The sequence below is a fragment of the Podarcis bocagei genome (assembly GCF_964188305.1).
Source record: "Podarcis bocagei genome assembly, chromosome: 11".
Classification (NCBI taxonomy): domain Eukaryota; kingdom Metazoa; phylum Chordata; class Lepidosauria; order Squamata; family Lacertidae; genus Podarcis; species Podarcis bocagei.
This window is the reverse complement of record NC_138136.1, coordinates 47369094-47387015: the sequence shown is the minus strand read 5'-3', so window position 1 is coordinate 47387015 and position 17922 is coordinate 47369094. Positions and strand designations below refer to the sequence as shown.

The window sequence follows — 17922 nt, the reverse complement described above, 5'->3', positions numbered from 1 at the left end:
AGATTCAGGAGGAGCTCTGAGCACTTCTACCAATAGAAAGTGACAGAGGGACTAAATACTAACAGGAAAATACCCCCCCCCCCCAAAAAAGAGCCTATCACCAGACACTTCCTGTACAAAATAGGTTGACCTTGAAATGTGCTGTCAAGCTGCTGTTATCTAGCTCTGTGGGGAACGATTCCTCCCAGCTATATTTTCCAAAACAGAAATAAGTTTATTTCCCATAAGACACCCAGTCACAAAGCAGCTATCAAGGGCAGGGCTAAAAGAATCCCGAAGGTGGCTCTTTCTTGTTCCCAGGCACATCCTGTTCTACAGGAGCTGCGATGGTTGTGGTTGCTTTTCTGTGCTTGCACACCAGAGATGCTTCATTTATCGCATTGGTAGGAATAATTGGGGACGATCATCGATCAAGTATTCAGGGCATCAGCAACACACTCCCAACTGAGTTGCCTTTTCAAGTGGTGTTGGCCATTGTGTGGCTAGAGTCCCATACAACTAAAAAATCTGAATGCTAGAAGATTCAGGACAGACAAAAGAGAGCACTTCTTCACATAGTGCATTCTTTAAAAAATGCAATCTGCTCTCGCAAGAGGTAGTGATGGTGACCAACGCAGTGTGGTTTTAAAAGAGGATTCGGCAAATTAATGTAGAATATAGCTTTCAGTAAAAAGGGACGCGGGTGGCGCTGTGGGTTAAACCACAGAGCCTGCGACTTGTTGATCAGAAGGTTGACAGTTCAAATCCCCGCAACGGGGTGAACTCCCGTTGCTCAGTCCCTGCTCCTGCCAACCTAGCAGTTCAAAAGCACATCAAAGTGCAAGTAGATAAATAGGTACCGCTCTGGCGGGAAGGTAAACGGCGTTTCCGTGCGCTGCTCTGGTTTGCCAGAAGCAGCTTAGTCATGCTGGCCACATGACCCAGAAGCTGTATGCCGGCTCCCTTGGCCCATAAAGCGAGATGAGCGCCGCAACCCCAGAGTCGGTCACGACTGGACCTAATGGTCAGGGGTCCCTTTACCTTTACCTTTATAGCTTTCAGTGAATCCTAGCCCTAATGGCTACGTTTGAACGCTCCACCCCACACCAAGTTCCAGGGTCACATTTTGGTCAGCAAGGTGTTAAAGACGGCTGAGCCAAGAAAGTGACTTTCCCAGTAACATAAAATGACTTAAAGTGTGAAGGTCAAAGATCAGTATTGTGTACATCCTTTCAAGGTCTCTGTGATATTGTGTCAGTTGGCGGGGGAGGGGGCATGTTGCTGAGAGCAAAGCTGTGTTTTCAACAAGTATTCCTGGAAAGATGCAATTAAGCTGTCCTGAGGTCCCTTTAAATATTATTCCCGTTGCAAGGCTCCTACTGAGGTATGCAGGCAGACAAGATTATCAGTGAGTGGGAAGTTTTTTTTTGGGGGGGGGTGGCTGTTTCCAGGCAGAATGAGACCAGAGAGCAAGTTCTGGGGAAAATGACAGTGAGACCAGCAGGTTTTATTTTCTATTAACTCTGTAGTTGAGTGCAACATACCACAACAAGCTAGGATTAAGACAGGAAAGAAGTTTCGGGTGTAATGGCAAACCTGGGTTAACACAAGAAAATATTCACTAGCTAATGTCACACCATAGCATCAGAGCATGGTTTGTTGCCCCAAAACAAACCATAGCTAGTTGGCCAGGGCAGGTTCAGATGTATAAAACCAACCAAACCATGGCTTAGTGTTGGGTCTGAACACTGCCAACAGGAATACAGATTTATTAGTGTTTTGATCACACTCATGAGTTTTTTCTTCCCTCTGCCAAATTATTATTATATTTAAAAACGTTGCTTTTTGTTTGTGAGTGCCATATTATAATCACATCGGAGTTTGGTCAGAGCATGGGGAGCTAACTTCTATCAGGTCAGAGTGTTGATCCATCATGCTAGTCCAGCACTATGTACTTTCTAGGGTCTCAGGCAAAGGTCTTTCATTTCATCTATGATCTTCTGACACTGTATCCCTAAGCTACAGGATGCACTCAAAAACTGGTGATTTATAGCCCCCTGAACTAGAACACAAAGACCAGAGTACGAGTTACATTTGGCAGGGTTACGCTGCCAAAGCCAGACATACCCTGCTGAACGCTTATAACTTGATCGTATTGAGCACCATCATCATGTTTGGATTTGGCAGTGCAACTGGCACGGCAACTAAGATAATAAATGTGACAGCACTGCCTCTCACGATAAAGCACTCGCAAACCTTGCAGTGGGGCTAAAATCACAGAATTGTTGAGTTGGAAGGGATCCTGAGGATCATCTAGTCCAACCAAATCTTAACTAGATCATATATGACAGATGGCCATCCAACCTCACAAGGAAGGAGAGTCCACCGCCTCCTGAGGGAGACTAATCCACTGTCGAACAGCTCTTCCTGTCAGAAAGTTCTTCCTCAGAATCTCATTTCTTGTAACTTGAACCATGAAAGGGTTTATTGATAGCCAAGCTATTAACATTTTTCTGCCTCCTTATTTTGCCAATGAACTTTGCTGCCTTGCCTGAGATGAGATTTCTAACGAAGCGCATTTGGCCAGTGGTGAGATACAGTCAAAAACGCATCATTTACCTGGCTCAAAAGCTTTCGGCTTTGTGGTGCTTTCGTCGCCTTTCCCAAAGTGAAGCAGATAACCTTTTAAAAAGCCCCGGCAATCTTCGACAGACATGTTCTCCCATCTTATGACGATGGAATCTGAGGTGGCACGCTCCACTTTGAAAACTGGTGCAGCGCTAGGTTCTAGATGGAAAGCAAGAAGGAAGGGAAAACTTTTTTTTAACAAACCCGAGATAGGTGTGTTTTGACAAAAAGATGTGTTACATGCAAACATTACTGTAGAGACTTTGTCGAGCCAACGGGTCTACAACCTCTATGTCTGGGACTGGCTGGATGACATTGAGTGGTGTTGAGACACCAGCCCAAGAACTCCTACCCACCCACCCAAGGGATGGCACAGAGGAAGAAGACTTAGACCCAGGACAGTGGTGGTGGGACACTGAGGACCAGTCTGTAGAAGGGACAAGCTGAGAGGTGACAGAAGCAGGAGGTTTGAGTGAACACAGGGGATGAGAAGAAGAAACCCGTTCCAGGCTAGGTGTCTAGGGTCATGCTGCTTCAGTTGCCCAACAGCTGGGCAGTCCTCCAGCTAGCTCTCCACTGACACTCAGATCACAGAGAGCCTTGCATGCTGCTGAGGAACAAGCCAGACAGGCCCAGAGGGGATTCCTCCATCTTGCCATAGTTTATGTCTGCTTGGGAGGAGAAGTCAGAGAGAGAGAGAGAGACTACTGGAAAGGAAAGGAGGGGCCAGATGTCAGTCCCAGCAACATCTTCAACTAGGGCAGATTAGCCTACATGAACTCTGTTGTGTTTTTATTTTTGTGAATAAAAACCGATTCCATTTTTGTGTCTCGAGTCCTTTTCCTGACCTGAGGATGAGCCTGCATTCCTGACAGCCCCTTGACTATCTTCCCTCATCACTGGCCATCCAGGCTGGGGCTGACGAGAGCTGTAGTCCAACTCCTGGAGGCCATGACACTGGCTACCCCGACATAAATGCAAGACTGCTAGATCAAACTACAGGTCCATGTTATCCAGCATCTTGTTCTCCCAGTGGCTAACCAGATGCCAATGGGAAGCCTGAAAGTAGGACCTGGGGTGCAACATCACTCTTCCTACTTGTGCTCTAGATAGGAAGATATGCCAGGGAACCATCTTCAGCAGGAGAATCTATCATGGAACAGGAATGCAATCCAGAAACAACTGACGTGGTAATGCACACCCAAGGTTATTTCAGACACAGTTGAACCCTGCACATTTTAGGGGGAAATGTTCATAGAACTGCATATATTGGAGAAAAATGCATATTATTAGGGAAATTTGACTGCAAAAATGTGAATAGTAGTCAAAACGAATTACAAAGAGGAGCTGGTTAACAGAAATGTGTACAGATTTTCATTAAGTTTGTGTAATGCAAATTGTTGCAGAAATGTGGAACGTTGGAGAAATTTAAGACGGGGGGGGGGGATTAAAAATGGAGAGAGACTGATATTGAAAGTTGCAATCCTGCTGGTGCAACTCACCTTAGGATATATTTACACAATTGACTAACTCACCTCGTTGGTCTTGATCCAAAACTAGGCTATGAACCTTCCTAAGATAATTGCAAAGATAATGCACTTTCAGTCTGTCCCTATTTCCCTCTTTTCTTTTGGTTCAATAAACCCTAGAAGTGTCAACACATTTTCTCTTGCATCTGAATAACCTTTAGCAAAATTAAAGGCACTTACGCAGCTCTTGTGTGTAGCCATTTATATACTTCAGTAGTTGATATCCATTGTCTTTGCAGCCATGGACAGAAAATCTGTACCTGATTCCTGGCTGAAAGAGATCTGTGGGACAAAATAATCATTAAATATCTTATTTTACAGTGCTCTACATTCTGAGAAGAAATAGAGACATTCAGTCCTTTACAAGCAGGGAGTCGCTCCTTTATGGCTAAATCTGGTCACAATTCAACTCTTAAAACCATGAAAATAATGTGTCTCAGTTTCCCCAAATCAAATCTGAGAGTTGCCTCTTGTCTTATTTATATTATTTTATCAGGCACTAGCAAGTAAATTATAATTTATTTGCAACAACCCTGCTATGACTTTAATGTTTTGATACATTGCAAAATGTGTCCGTTTCTCAATAAAGTGATTTTCCACCCAGGGATTCAAAGGTAAATCCCAACCCATCATATTCTTCATCCTATCAAGAGTCATGCTCCCAAAGATTCCAACCTTGGGGCAGTTGTAATAAATATGATCAATATCCACTTCTATGCAACAAGCCTTTAAGTGACTCCAATATTTCCTGGCTGGCCAACTCTACCCAATGTGTCATTTATTCAATGCCTGGGTATCCATCACCATCATAATACCAATTTCACTCACCTAAAGCCTAAAAAGCAAGCCTCAGGTGAATAGATGGCAGCATGATGATAAAATGCTTATTTACAAACTGACCTTGACCTTCAGATACAGGCTCTTAAGATCTCCACAAACAACACACTAAAGTTCAGAAGCAGCTCTAAAGACACACGGACCATTTGCAAATGCAAAGCCAAACCAAACCACAGTTTATAGAATTACATGCATGAGGCTTGCACACACCCAACCTCAGCCTCTGTAGCAGTAACAAGGAGACTGGAAGCTTTGACTTCTGCATTCAAGCTCCACAGAGTTGCCTGCGATATTTAAACAAAGAGTTGTCGTCATCACCCCCCCAAGTTAGAACTATGATTAGACTGATCCTGGATTGCATGAGTTTAAACCAAGCAGAGATCCCAAGCTTTGAACAAGGTGTGGCAGGCCCTGTTCTGTGGAACTGCTTGCCTCCAGAAGTTTGGCAGGAATCATCCCTAATCATTTCTACATCTCTTCTAAAAACTGTACTGCTCAGACAGGGCTTTCAAACCTAATATGCTTTTGCCAACCAGCTTCTACAGATACATCTGGCATTTTAAATTTCTTTTTACCGTGTTTCTTTGATTGCATACCATATGCTGATATTTTTTCATGAAAGCGTGGTTTATTAAGATTTTACATAAATAAGCATATTTTAAAGAAAAGGTAAGAATTGCAGCCAAGGAATAAACTCCATTTGGAGAACAAAAATGCTTTCCTGAGACAAATGTGGATAAGTATCCAAACTTTACAAGCAAGCTACCATTAAAAGGGTAATTTCTATCTTAACATAGGAATACATAAAACAGAAAATCATGGGGGGGGGGGTGTCAGGAAGAAGCTCTAGCTATGGCAGCTTGAAATGTAAACTCTCCTGCTCCAAAACAGCAGAGTCTCAAACACATGCCCTGTCCATAGCTGTCAACTTACAGATTTGAAAATAAGGGACCAGCAGCCAAAATAAGGGATTTTCCGGGCACAGGTATGTTCAACTTCTGAGCCGCTCTGAGCCAAAGGCAGAAAGCCCAGCCAGCAGCCAAACAAAGCCTCAAGTGATGGTTCCCACAGCGCAGCAACCCGGCAAAGGGGATGCAGCAAGGAAAACCACCGTCACCTCTCTGCTGGGAAGCGCTGAGCAAAGGCGAGTCCCCAGGCAACGCGGCCGATTTGATTGGCACAAGGCATGCAAGCTCCACCCCCCAGTCGTTCTTAGACTCCTTACTGGGTGAGCAACGCAGCCATGCAACACAGTTGGCGCCTCCCTCCTCCCTGGCCGGCAGGCAGGGAAGGAGAGGAGCTGCTTCCTTTGAAACCCGGGAAATTTAAGGGACATCATCCATAAGGGACAGCAGCGGGACACGGCGCTGGGATAAGGGAGTTTCCTGCCAAATAAGGGACGGTTGACAGCTATGGCCCTGTCCCTAAATCATGGTGATTCTCACTTTCACATGCAAGCACAGTTCTTTGCAGAAACAAATGTTAAGCAGTTATTTCCTACCAGATTTGATCACAGCATCTGACACGCCTGATGGAAACGTTTCCCAACTCACAGCAGCACTGGGCTCAGGCCCCTGACGCCACCTCACAGTATAGCCACAGGTGACGTTGGGGTCAAGCTCCCAAGCAACGTAAATACCATCTCCTTTGGCAACTCCGATCTCTGTTGGGGCATCGCCTGCAACATTGATAATGTCAAAAGTTAGTTCCTGGGGCCTTCTTAATGCATTTCATAATGCCTTCCCTATTCCCCCCCCCCCAATTTGTTTGAAGACACATGCAATAAAACTACACATATAAAAATACAGAAGAACCTAATTGGTCCAGAATAAACATACACAAATTTATCATTGGTAACATATAGATAGATAGATAAATGAAGGATCTTTACAATTTTTTAATATGCAGAGAATAACACGTGCTGAAAAAACAGAGAGAGTAGCTGAGGGAAGGCTGGGGGGGTGGGGTGGGAGGGTGGGTTTTTCTTTTAGGGAGGGGGTGGGTAAAATAGGGGGGAAATGAAGATGACATGTTTTTGATAAATTGTTATGTTGAAATTCCTAATAAAAATATTTTTTAAAAAGAACCTAATTGGTCCAACTGCTCTCGTTAAAGAGAAACAAATCCAAACAATGCTTAATTCGGGTCTTCCCAACTTCATTCATCCTTCCTCATAAAGATTATTTATTTCCTTTAACCCATTATTAATAATAATATTATTATTTGTACCCTGCCCATCTTGATTGGGTTGCCCCAGACACGCTGGGCAGCTTCCAACAAATATAAAGCATAATCAAACATCAAAAATTTCCCTATACAGGTCTGCCCTTCAGATGTCTGCTAAAATTGTATAGTTATTTATCTCCTTGACAATTGATGGGAGGCTGTTCCACAGGGTGGCTGCCACTACCAAGGAGTCCCTTTTGTCTTCTTAGACAACCACAGAAGGAAAGCTGGGCACATCTGGCAGTAATGGGAGGTGCAGCATCTATGCCCTCTTGAAGACAACCAGAATTTAAGAGAGACCAGCTCCTGGGATCTCTGTAATCTCAGTCTAAGCTTTGCTGTTCAGTTTGGAGCACCTCCAGAAATATTGGTCAATGGACACTGACATGACCAGGAGCCTCAGTTTTGCATGCCAGCACATCCTAGAAAGATTTAAGCTTTATCTTTCCTCACAAAATATCTAATAAAATCTTATGGGGAATATCGTATTGATCTTTGGGTGGCGGTGTAAGAGAGTGTGAGAGAGATAAGCAAGACACTGTTTTTGAGTCTTAAGAGCACACTAGGCTGGCAATACATGTCTATCTAAAATCTGTTTACATTGGAGGACCTGCTGATAATTGGATTAAGTTCTGTGAGAAGTTCAATGGGATACAGCAGCGTAAAATCAGGTTCTCCAAATCAGCATGACAAATCAGCCTGGATGAACTGGATTGTGGCTCTCACAATATAAGTGCATGAAACGGAAATCAGGTCCAACGAAATCAATAGATCTTCCATGAAAAACACCTCCGGGTTACATTAACTGTATAATTACATTTTCTCCCCATATGGCTTGGGCTAGTAGTGAACGACTGCCAAGTCACGAGCTGCTCAACTTGGAACGGCATCAAATACCAAATATAGAACTGCTACAGGCTTGCTACAGAGAAAGGGGGGGGAGCAGCAGAGGAGAAATACTGCTGAGTGAGAAATGCAATGAATAAATGTTTTACTTTGGCAACAAACTCCCGATTGCAGGTGCACAATTCCAGGTGGAACCTAAGAAATCTCCCAAGGAGAGAAACTCCCCAAATGTATGGAACGAGGAGGAGGAAACATGTCTGAAGCAAACGATTTCACCTTCCTCATAATAATGGCCTACGATTGGAATGTTGCCATCTGCAACCCACTGCAATATCAGAGGGTGATGAATGTAAGAGCCTGCACTGAAATGATTTCTGCGGCCTGGATCCCTGGCTTTCTTTACGCAGGTGTCACAGATCTAGCATCAACTGGCAGATCAACCTGGAGCTGTATGTCTCATATGTGTATCTCTAACCAAGGAAAAAAATTAGAGAATACCTTGCCTCTTCTCATATTTACAGTTATTTATACCTCTATAAAATGCTATTCACAATAAAGGAGTGAAATGAAAGATATCAGAAAAAAGAACAAAGAACAAAGAAAAAATAAAGTAGTAAAAGAAAAGGATAATAAGTGAAAAAATTTAAAAGTAGATAAGTATTCACTATACATAGCCGTTTCCCATCTATATTTATATTCAATTGTATAATTTCATCTTTTTAAAGACTTTTTTTAAAAGACCGTTTGCCTCACGCATTTTTAATAATCCATTCCATCAGATCCTCTGTTCTTCATATTTTCCCTTTGGATTTCCTTAATGTCTCAGTTTGTATTTTTTATATTACGCACATGATTATTCTAAACACAACTAGATTTTTATAGTAAAAAAAAAAAATACAAAATCTCTATTAACTTTCTACATGCTATACATAATTTTATAAACCTCTATCATGCCACCTCTTTCTTGACTGTTCTCTAAACTAAGAAATCCCAAATGCTGTATTTTTCCCCCTCAGAGGCGGTTGCTCCACTCCCCCGCCCTGATAATTTTGGCTGCCCTTTTCTGAACCTTTTTCAACTCTACAATATCCTTTTCCAAGGTGAGGAACACACAAATACACTATTATCTCTTCCAGGCATCCAAAGCATTTGCAGAATGTAACGGAACCCAGGCTGAAAGGACCTGCTTATTATTCCTAGTGCTGCTTTCCGGATGAGTCACCCTCCATGACTACGATCTGTGACTCACAATGCCTCAGAACTGAGTTGTGCTGCGGGTAACGCAAAGCAAGGCATCCAGTCATTCAAAAAGTTCTTTTCTAAGAAGAGTCTGAGGAGGCGTAAGAACTGCCAGCTGCTCGCTTCAGTCAGAGCCACAGAAGTGCATGACCTGGAGCAGCCTACAAGTCTGTATTACTCACCAAGAGTGCTTACATAACTCCATAAAAGTTGCATCAACTTGTTCAGCCAATGAGCGTGAACAACAAAAAAAGTAACCCTGAAATCTTGAACAGCATGAAGACTGTGTATCTTGCATCATATTCAGTTATACCAGCAAGTCCAAACCTTTTCACCCCCACCCTAGAACCAATAAACAAATACAACTAAGGCCCCACCTGCACTATAAATTTAAAGCAGTATTATACCACTTTAAACAGCCATGGCTTTTCCCAAAGACTCCTGGGAACTGTAGTTCAAGAATGCTGAAAGTTGTTTGGAGACAACTATTTCCCTCATGAAGCTGCAAATTTCAGAATTGACTGTTAAAAACCACTCTGGGAATTGTGGTTCTGGGAAGGAACTGAGGGGAGCTCCTAGCAGCTTAGCATCCTTAAACTACAGTTCCCAGGCTTCTTCATTGCTTTAAATGTATAGTTCAGATGGGGCCTAAGGGCGTACGTATAAATTTCAACCACATATTCTCCGGCGTATTACCCCATCCCAATTGGCAGCTTCCAACACATATTAAAACACAATAAAAAGATGAAACAGTAGCAGTTTGATCCAATACAAAAAGTCACAATAACTTTAAAACAATTTATATCAAACAAAGCATCGTTCAACAATCCATCAGAACCTAACAGTATACAGTGGTACCTCAGGTTAAGTACTTAATTCGTTCTGGAGGTCCGTTCTTAACCTGAAACTGTTCTTAACCTGAAGCACCACTTTAGTTAATGGGGCCTCCTGCTGCCACTGCACTGCCACTGCACGATTTCTGTTCTCACCCTGAAGCAAAGTTCTTAACCTGAGGTAATATTTCTGGGTTAGCAGAGTCTGTAGCCTGAAGCGTATGTAACATGAAGTGTATGTAACCCGAGGTATCACTGTATTAGGAGATAGGTACACAAAATACACACATTTCATGCATTCCCCCCCCCCAAATGGGGCATACATATAGAAACCACAATTGACATACTTTCATACTTACTGACTGGAATATCTGCACTGTTTATCTGAGAAGGAGGAGAGTGGCCAGCCTTGTTTTTCGCCACCACCGAGAATGCACAATCATTTCCCCCAAGCTTTATTGAGATGTTGCTGGCAGGTGCAGAAACCGACCTGTTGTAAGTGGACCCCTCTGGTAGGGACCAAGACACTTCGTAAGCCTCTATCAACCCATTTGTGTCGGAAACGGGTAGTGGCTGTTGTAAAAAGAAAGAGAGAGATAGCAGGTTCAAGGGAAATAGAAAAGGAAGTATGCAAGAAAAGCGTGCTGTCACAAAGCCACTTTCAGAAAGGTACTTAAAACAGCCCTATAAGCTGGGCCTCGTTGCAGTTTACCCGCTGACTGCTGGGCAACCCATTTATATATTTCTAGTAAACCGGCCATCAAACAAAGGCTCGTAGGAAGCTGCCTCCTACAGAGCCAGAGCATTGGTCCATCCATCTCAGTTTTGTCTGCACTGACTGGCAGAAGCTTTCCAGGGTTTCAGACAGGAGGCATGTCCTGGAGATGTCAGAGATTGAATCTGGACTTTCTGAATGGAAAGCAGATGCTCTAACACTGATCTACGACCCTTCTCCAAATACAATAGCAAGGAGACACGACCAAGAGGGCATTTATCCTGAGAGAGAGAGTTTGGATTTGATATCCCGCTTTATCACTACCCTAAGGAGTCTCAAAGCGGCTAACATTCTCCTTTCCCTTCCTCCCTCACAACAAACACTCTGTGAGGTGAGTGGGGCTGAGAGACTTCAGAGAAGTGTGACTGGCCCAAGGTCACCTAGCAGCTGCATGTGAAGGAGCGGGGAATCGAACCCGGTTCACCAGATTACGAGTCTACCGCTCTTAACCACTACACCACACTGGCTCTCCTGAGTCCTACGGCTGGCTCCCAGGCAGTATGCTCAGACATTTGCTAGGGATGGAAGCAATATAAGGTGCTGCTATTTTCATGTGCTATATGGAAGGCAAGAGCAGGTAATTTCCAAACTTGGTCACTCTATCTCCTACAGGTTAAGAGAATGCCTTGCTTAACTTTTCCCCACAGGGCGAGTTGGCATTAACTGATATGGGAGTAGCTAAAAGGGGCACACTTAGAAATGCCGCCACAAGTGGCAACCACAAACTTGCCAAAGCTTGAGAATCAAGTCTGCCCATTTTGCCTGCATAGTCTCTCTCAGGAGACGCTTTCTTGGTCATGCAAAAGTGTGGCAGATCGTTGGGCGAGAGGGAGTAAAACTTTGTTTTGCACATAATCTGTCAAATCCAATGAAAGTGGAAGTACTGCAGCAGCGTGTGTGGCCTGCGGACCTCAAAATGATGGACACATACTGTTGGGCTCCCAATCCCCAGAAGCCCCAGCCAGAAGGGCCAAGGTTAAAGGATGATGGGAGCTGTAGTCTAAGACCTGCAAGGTCACAGGTTGGCCACCCAACCAGAAGTGAGGCAGAAGGCAAAACACTCCAGGCAATGCTGTGATTGGAACTGTGTACATGAGTAAGCGTGCTGTATTGGGGTGGGGGATGACCTTCCAGCATGGCCAACAGACAGGGATCATGGGATTTGTAGTCCCCAACAGCATCTAGAAGGCCACAGGTTCCCCACTCCTGGGCTGAATAAATACACAGAAAAGGGGCAAGCAAGACGGTTGGTCCTGTACTAAATTATTATCCAAAGCTGTCAAGACAGTTCACAAAACAAGAGTAGAATAAAGCTGCTCTTGCAGAAGACATCGCGTCACCTTCGCAAAGGTATGCATTATCACAAGATGATGCCTCCCCCTCAGTGATCACCACCACCAACACTGTATTTGTGTGTCCACACACAAAAGACCTAGGCTCCAAGCAACAATTCAACTCAAAAATCAAGAACTGCGAGATTTCATAACAGCAACAATAATAAAAACAGCAGCATATAACAAATTCAAGAGCATACAGATAACAAAATTTCAGTACTATAAATGTAGCAATAATGATACCACAACTTTCCATCTTACCACGTGGATTGTGGGTTGTTGTTTTTTACAAAACCATTTTTCGTGAGACTGGGAGGAAAAAGTTCACCTTATGGCCAATATTGCACTGCAAAATGAGTTGTGTGAATTGGCTCAGAAGGAGCAAAGTTTGCAAGCAACAAGCAGTATTGTCTGGGAGCCAGTAATTTAAGGACAAATTAAAAGCAAAAGCAGCCGTACACATACCTTCCAAAAGAGGTTTACAGTCTCTCCATCAAGACTTCTCTCTCTCCAGAGATCTAGACTTCTTGTTGGAGCTGAAAGGGGAGAGTTTCGATTATACTCAAGAAAATATTTGTTGCTATCAGCTGACGTATACAGAATTGCCAAATTGTAACAATGACCAAGAGAGACAGCTGCTTAAGAAGAAGACTCACAATTTCCAGAACTCTTACACTGAAGAAACATCTCAAACAGCTGATACTTCTTTATCCCAAAACCTATCCAAGCCTGCACAATGTCTTATCGACTCTTGTAATTATTATAAAGTGCAGAGTGGGGCTTTTTCATCAAGGCAAAAAACCTCTCCTCCCCTCCTCATCCAAACGGGAAAAAAGAGTTATGGCTATATAATTTTTAAAAGTGGGGTTTTTCCCCTTCACAATGTTAGGTTAGGAAGAAAAGGGGGAAGAGGGGGAGGGGGAATTGTGAGTGGGGTGGGGTGGCAATGCTTCTATTCTTCTACTTAGTGTATGTGTGGGGTTTTGTGTCAGCATCACTTGTGTGGGTTTTCTTTACGATTCACTTGTAATTCTTTGGTGGTGAGAGAGGTTGTGGGTGGCCTAGCTCTAGGGTGTGGTTGGTTGTCTTTGATTGGCTTAAGTCATGGGCAGGCAAACTAAGGCCTGGGGGCCGGAGCCAGCCCAATCGCCTTCTAAATCCAGCCCACGAATGGTCTGGGAATCAGTGTGTTTTTACACGAGTAGAATGTGTGCTTTTATTTAAAACGCATCTCTGGGTTATTTGTGGGGCATAGGAATTTGTTCATTTATTTTTTTCCAAAATATAGTCTGGCCCCCAACAAGGTCTGAGGGACAGTGGACCGGCCCCCTGCTGAAAAAGTTTGCTGACCCCTGGCTTAAATAAAATTTGTTTTTGTGTGTGAGTGGAGTGTGTGTGTGTTTTTGGACCAAGTTAGCCATATTGATTTTAATGCTATTGGCGGGTCCTTGTTGTCTTGTTGCGCTATCTATGTGATAAAGGGGAACCATACCGGGGTGAAGGCGTCTTCTATTTCTCCCCGTGTCAGTTTCAGTTTATTGGTTAGTTTTTCCTAATAAGGATGTTTCCCATACTATTTGGTGCCATTGGTCCATGCTAACTTCTGACAGGTCTCTCCAGTGTCTGGCTATGATGCTTCTGGCTGAGAGTAGCTGGGTTATGAGCTCTTTATGATGTGAGTGGGCATTATTACCTTGGAAGATGTTTAGTAGGGCCATCTTCCCTTAGTTCTGGGGTGACTTCTAATACTTTGCTTAGTTATCTTGCATATTTATTGTATGATTGATGTCCAGAAGAGTTGGATTTTAGGACATTCCCACCACATGTGGAGGTATGTGCCTGTGGAGGTGCACCCTTCTCCACCATTTTGGTGAGGTTCCTGGACATATTAGCATTAGTTTCCATAGTGTTAGGTACCACCTGTGAGTTTCAGAGTGAGTTCTTTTCTTTTCGCCGATATGGATTTAAAGGGAGTTTTAGACCACATTCTAGTCTATTGGGTGGGGTTAATCTCATAGCCTATTGACATTCCCCCATTGCTTTTTTGATTGCATCGAGGGGATTTGTGGGATTTTGGAGTAGTATTTTGTATCTTGTGGATACCATCCCTTTGCCATGTCCCTTTGTTGTTAGGAGGTTTTCAAAGGTTGTCAAGAGCCTAGTTGTTGCTGATTTTACTAATGGATTTTTTTAAGAGGGCATGTAATTGGTGGTATGTTAGCCAGGACATTTGGGTGTCCCCTAGTTTGTCTTGTATTTCTTGCGTTGATATGGGTTTCTTATTTTTTTTAGAAGTCTGCTAGGCAGTATAAGCCTTTGGCTCGCCTGGTTTTATCTGGAAGTTTTGTGCTGCATGGTGAAATAGTGGGTGGTGTGCCGGGGAAATAGTGGGAATGGGGTTGGGGACAGTTTACCTACTTCTTTCCATGCTTTAAGCATGGTCTGTGTGATGCGTTGTGGGGATTTTCCTTAGTTTGGGAGAAATGGGTATGCAGAGGTGCGGGTATTTTCAATTGTGTCTCTCTCCAGGTGTACCCATTTTTCCGTCTCGTCTTCTAGGATTTATGGGATTATGTGACGTACTTGGTTGGTGATGTAGGATGCTTTTATGTTGGGGATTCTCCATCCTCCTTCTGAAGAGGGGAAGTGCAGGTATTTGGGACTTATTCTTGGTTTTTTGTGTGAAAAGATAAATGAGTATTTTTTTCTGCCATTTGCGAAGTTGGGCTGGGGGAATCCAGATTGGGAGGGTGATCATTTTGAGCATGGCTATTGTGTCAGAGTGTGAAGTTGCAGTGTTGTTCCATTTCCTCAAGTCTTCGTTGATTTGTCGTCACAAGGGGTTGTAGTTGTGGAGGTATAATTTGTTGGTTATTTGTACCCCTAGGTATCTGAACATGGTGCAGCAAACTTTTATCTTGGTGATGTTGGTGAATTCCTTTTGGGTATGAAGGGGGGTGCTGAAGCACATAGCCTCAACACTCAACAGGTTGAGATCCCTGATTAGGGAGGCTGCTGTGTTTATGGGGTCTGGTGTTGTGACCATTAGGTCGTCTGCAAAGAGCCCTGATTTATAGGTTCTGCCTTTTATTTCCACTCCCTTGTCTGTGGCTGCTCAGATTCGGATTGCTAGAGGTTCCAGAGCCAGGATAAATAGGAAGGGAGACAGTGGGCATCCTTGTTTTGTGCCTCTTTGGATTGCTATGGCATTAGAGTCTATACTGCTAGTCCTGCATTTTGCTGAAGCTCAGGAGTATATTTGTTTGTGGGTTTGTAAGAAGTTGGGACCAAATTTCATGTTAGTACTGCTAATAAGTATTTCCACTCTAAGCAATCAAAAGCTTTGTGGATGTCTAGGGACATAATTGCCAGTGGGAGCTTAGTTGCCTTGCTGTGTTCTATCAGATTCAGTAGTTTCCTGGTGGGGTCTGTTATATCGTGACCAGGGACAAAGTCAGTCTGGTCTGGGGCTATAAACTTGTGTAGGAAATTTTTTAGGCAGTTGGCCAAGATTAATGTGAATATCTTGTAGTCTTGGTTTATTAATTAGATTGGGTGGTATGATTCTACTTTGAGGCTGTCTTTGAGTGGTTTTGGGATGGAGACTATATTGGAGGAGGTCCAGATTTTAGGAATGGGGGCCCCTTTTATGATGTCATTGAAAAGGCGGGTCACGTAGGGCATCAGAGCTTCTTTGAATTTCTTATAGATTTCTGCTGTAAAGCCTTCTGGGCCTGGGGCTTTGTGTGGCTTCAGGTTTTTGCGGATCGTATCTATTTCCTCCGGGGTGATAGGACTGTCCATGAATTCCTGTTCCTCATCAGTTAAGGCTGGCATGGTCAGTCCTGCTAGGAATTTTCTGATTTCCTCCTCAGGTGGGTAGTGGGAGGTGTGTAGGTTGGAGGTAAAACTCTGAGGGGGAGAATGTTAAGTTGCTGTCTTTTTTGGTGATGCAATGTATTCTTGTTTTGGGTGATTTTTTCCTACACCTGTTTGCTAATAGTTTGGAGTTTTTCCCTCCACACTCATAGAAGCGTTGGTTTGAGTATAGAATGTTGATCATTCTTTTGATGATTTCTAGGGAGTCTAGTTCCCTCCTTTTTTGTTCTATAAGTTTAAGGAGTTTTTTTAGCTCCTGTTTGTAGCATGATGAGAGGGCCATGATGTCTTGTTCTATTTTGCTAATTTTTGAGGTGGTTTGTTTTTTAAGGATTGTTTTCTCTTTTATGCAAGCTCCTCTGGTGACCACTTTCATTGCATCCCATAGCGGGTGTGTGTGTTATATTGTCGATATCATTTTCTTTGAAGTAGTTTGAGAGTTTTTGTGAGACTCTCACCAATTTGTTTATTTGTGGTTAGAATGGGACTGAAGGACCATGATGGGGTGGTTTGTGTTTCTTCTCCTATTTTAAGGGTAACTTCTACTGGGGCATGATCTGTGATTTTAATGCTACCTATGTTTGTTGATTCAACCAAGGGTATCAAACCTTGTGTGAGCAGAATGCCATCTAATCTGGACACTGTGTCATGGTGCCCGGTCAGGCTGGTGTCTCCTGGGTTTTCTTCACCCCAAATGTCATAGAGGCCCCTGTTTGTTTGTTTTTTAGCAACTTATAAGAGTCCCTAATTGTTTGAGGTTTCCTTCGGAGGAAGGTTGCCCATGGGGTTGTAGGGTGGGTGTAGAAAAAAAGTGTTATGATGAACTCAAAGGCTTGCCCACTGCTTTGTAACATTTTAATTGGTTCCGGTAAGTTTATTACGCAACTGTTAGTTTTGTAATTCTTAGAACGGACCGATGAAGATAGCTTGCAATTTTAGTTTGCACTGGAGCTATGGTTTCAATCTCAGAATTTTATAAGCTATAAAATGTACAAAAAAAGAAGAAAAAATGAAGCTCTGGGGGCAGATATTTGTAATCTGAAAATTCACACTTGTATATTCCAGGTGTGTTTTCATTAAGGAATAGATTTTGAACGGTCTTCCCAAAGCTTCTTGCTCACTTTTCCCGACTCATTAAGAGGACTGATGAAGCCTATACTTCAGAATTTTCCATTACTCCAGGGATCCAGATGTTGTTGGACTCCAGCTCTCTCCATCCCTGATGGGACATGTCACTTCCGCAACATCTGGAGGGCCATAGATTCTCCCATTATGCAATAAACTTACGGGCTTGCAGGGTTGTGTGCCGCGTTTTCTCGACCCAGTCGCTCCACTTCCAGAAGAGGGGTGGAGCAGCTGAGCAGCGAATTTTGAAAGTGTAGGTTGTGTAGGGACGCAACTTGCTCACAGAGGTTGTGTAAAAGGAGTTTTCTGCACCATCCAGCAGCACATTCAGGGTCTTTTTCTTCTTAAACAAACAAATGAAATTTCTTTATGACAAAAAGTACTGGGCTGCTATAAATCACTATTCATATTACTGCTACAAATAATAATAATAATAATAATAATAATAATAATAATAATAATAATAATAATAATAATAATAATTATTATTTATACCCCGCTCTCCCCAGCCAAGGCCGGGCTCAGGGCGGCTAACAAGCAATAATAAAAACAAGTTGAATGAATACAACTTAAAAACAAGATTAAAATACAACAATTAAAATATTGAAACATTAAAATATTAAAATGCAGCCTCATCACAGGAGGAGAAAGGAAAAAGAAAGAAGAAAGAGGGGGAGGGAATTAAATTGGCT

At 43.1% G+C, this 17922-nt stretch overlaps 1 protein-coding gene across 11 annotated transcripts in view; it reads right to left on the bottom strand.

The window, feature by feature from the left end:
* LIFR (LIF receptor subunit alpha) overlaps nucleotides 1-17922 on the bottom strand; it is a 105448-nt gene that overhangs the window by 12003 nt on the left and 75523 nt on the right. For 10 of the 11 annotated variants that reach the window (XR_014012841.1, XR_014012842.1, XR_014012843.1 and 7 more), the window contains exons 11-16: nucleotides 17393-17573; nucleotides 12692-12762; nucleotides 10477-10690; nucleotides 6475-6651; nucleotides 4317-4418; nucleotides 2599-2766 (exon numbers count right to left, since the gene is read on the bottom strand). Coding sequence is in view for 6 of the 11 variants with exons in the window: in XM_081212706.1 (XP_081068832.1) it covers nucleotides 2599-2766; nucleotides 4317-4418; nucleotides 6475-6651; nucleotides 10477-10690; nucleotides 12692-12762; nucleotides 17393-17573 (913 nt within the window). In the remaining 5 variants the exon portion in view is untranslated. The remainder of the gene's footprint in view (nucleotides 1-2598; nucleotides 2767-4316; nucleotides 4419-6474; nucleotides 6652-10476; nucleotides 10691-12691; nucleotides 12763-17392; nucleotides 17574-17922) is intronic. The other variant, XM_081212704.1, reaches the window with a different exon arrangement.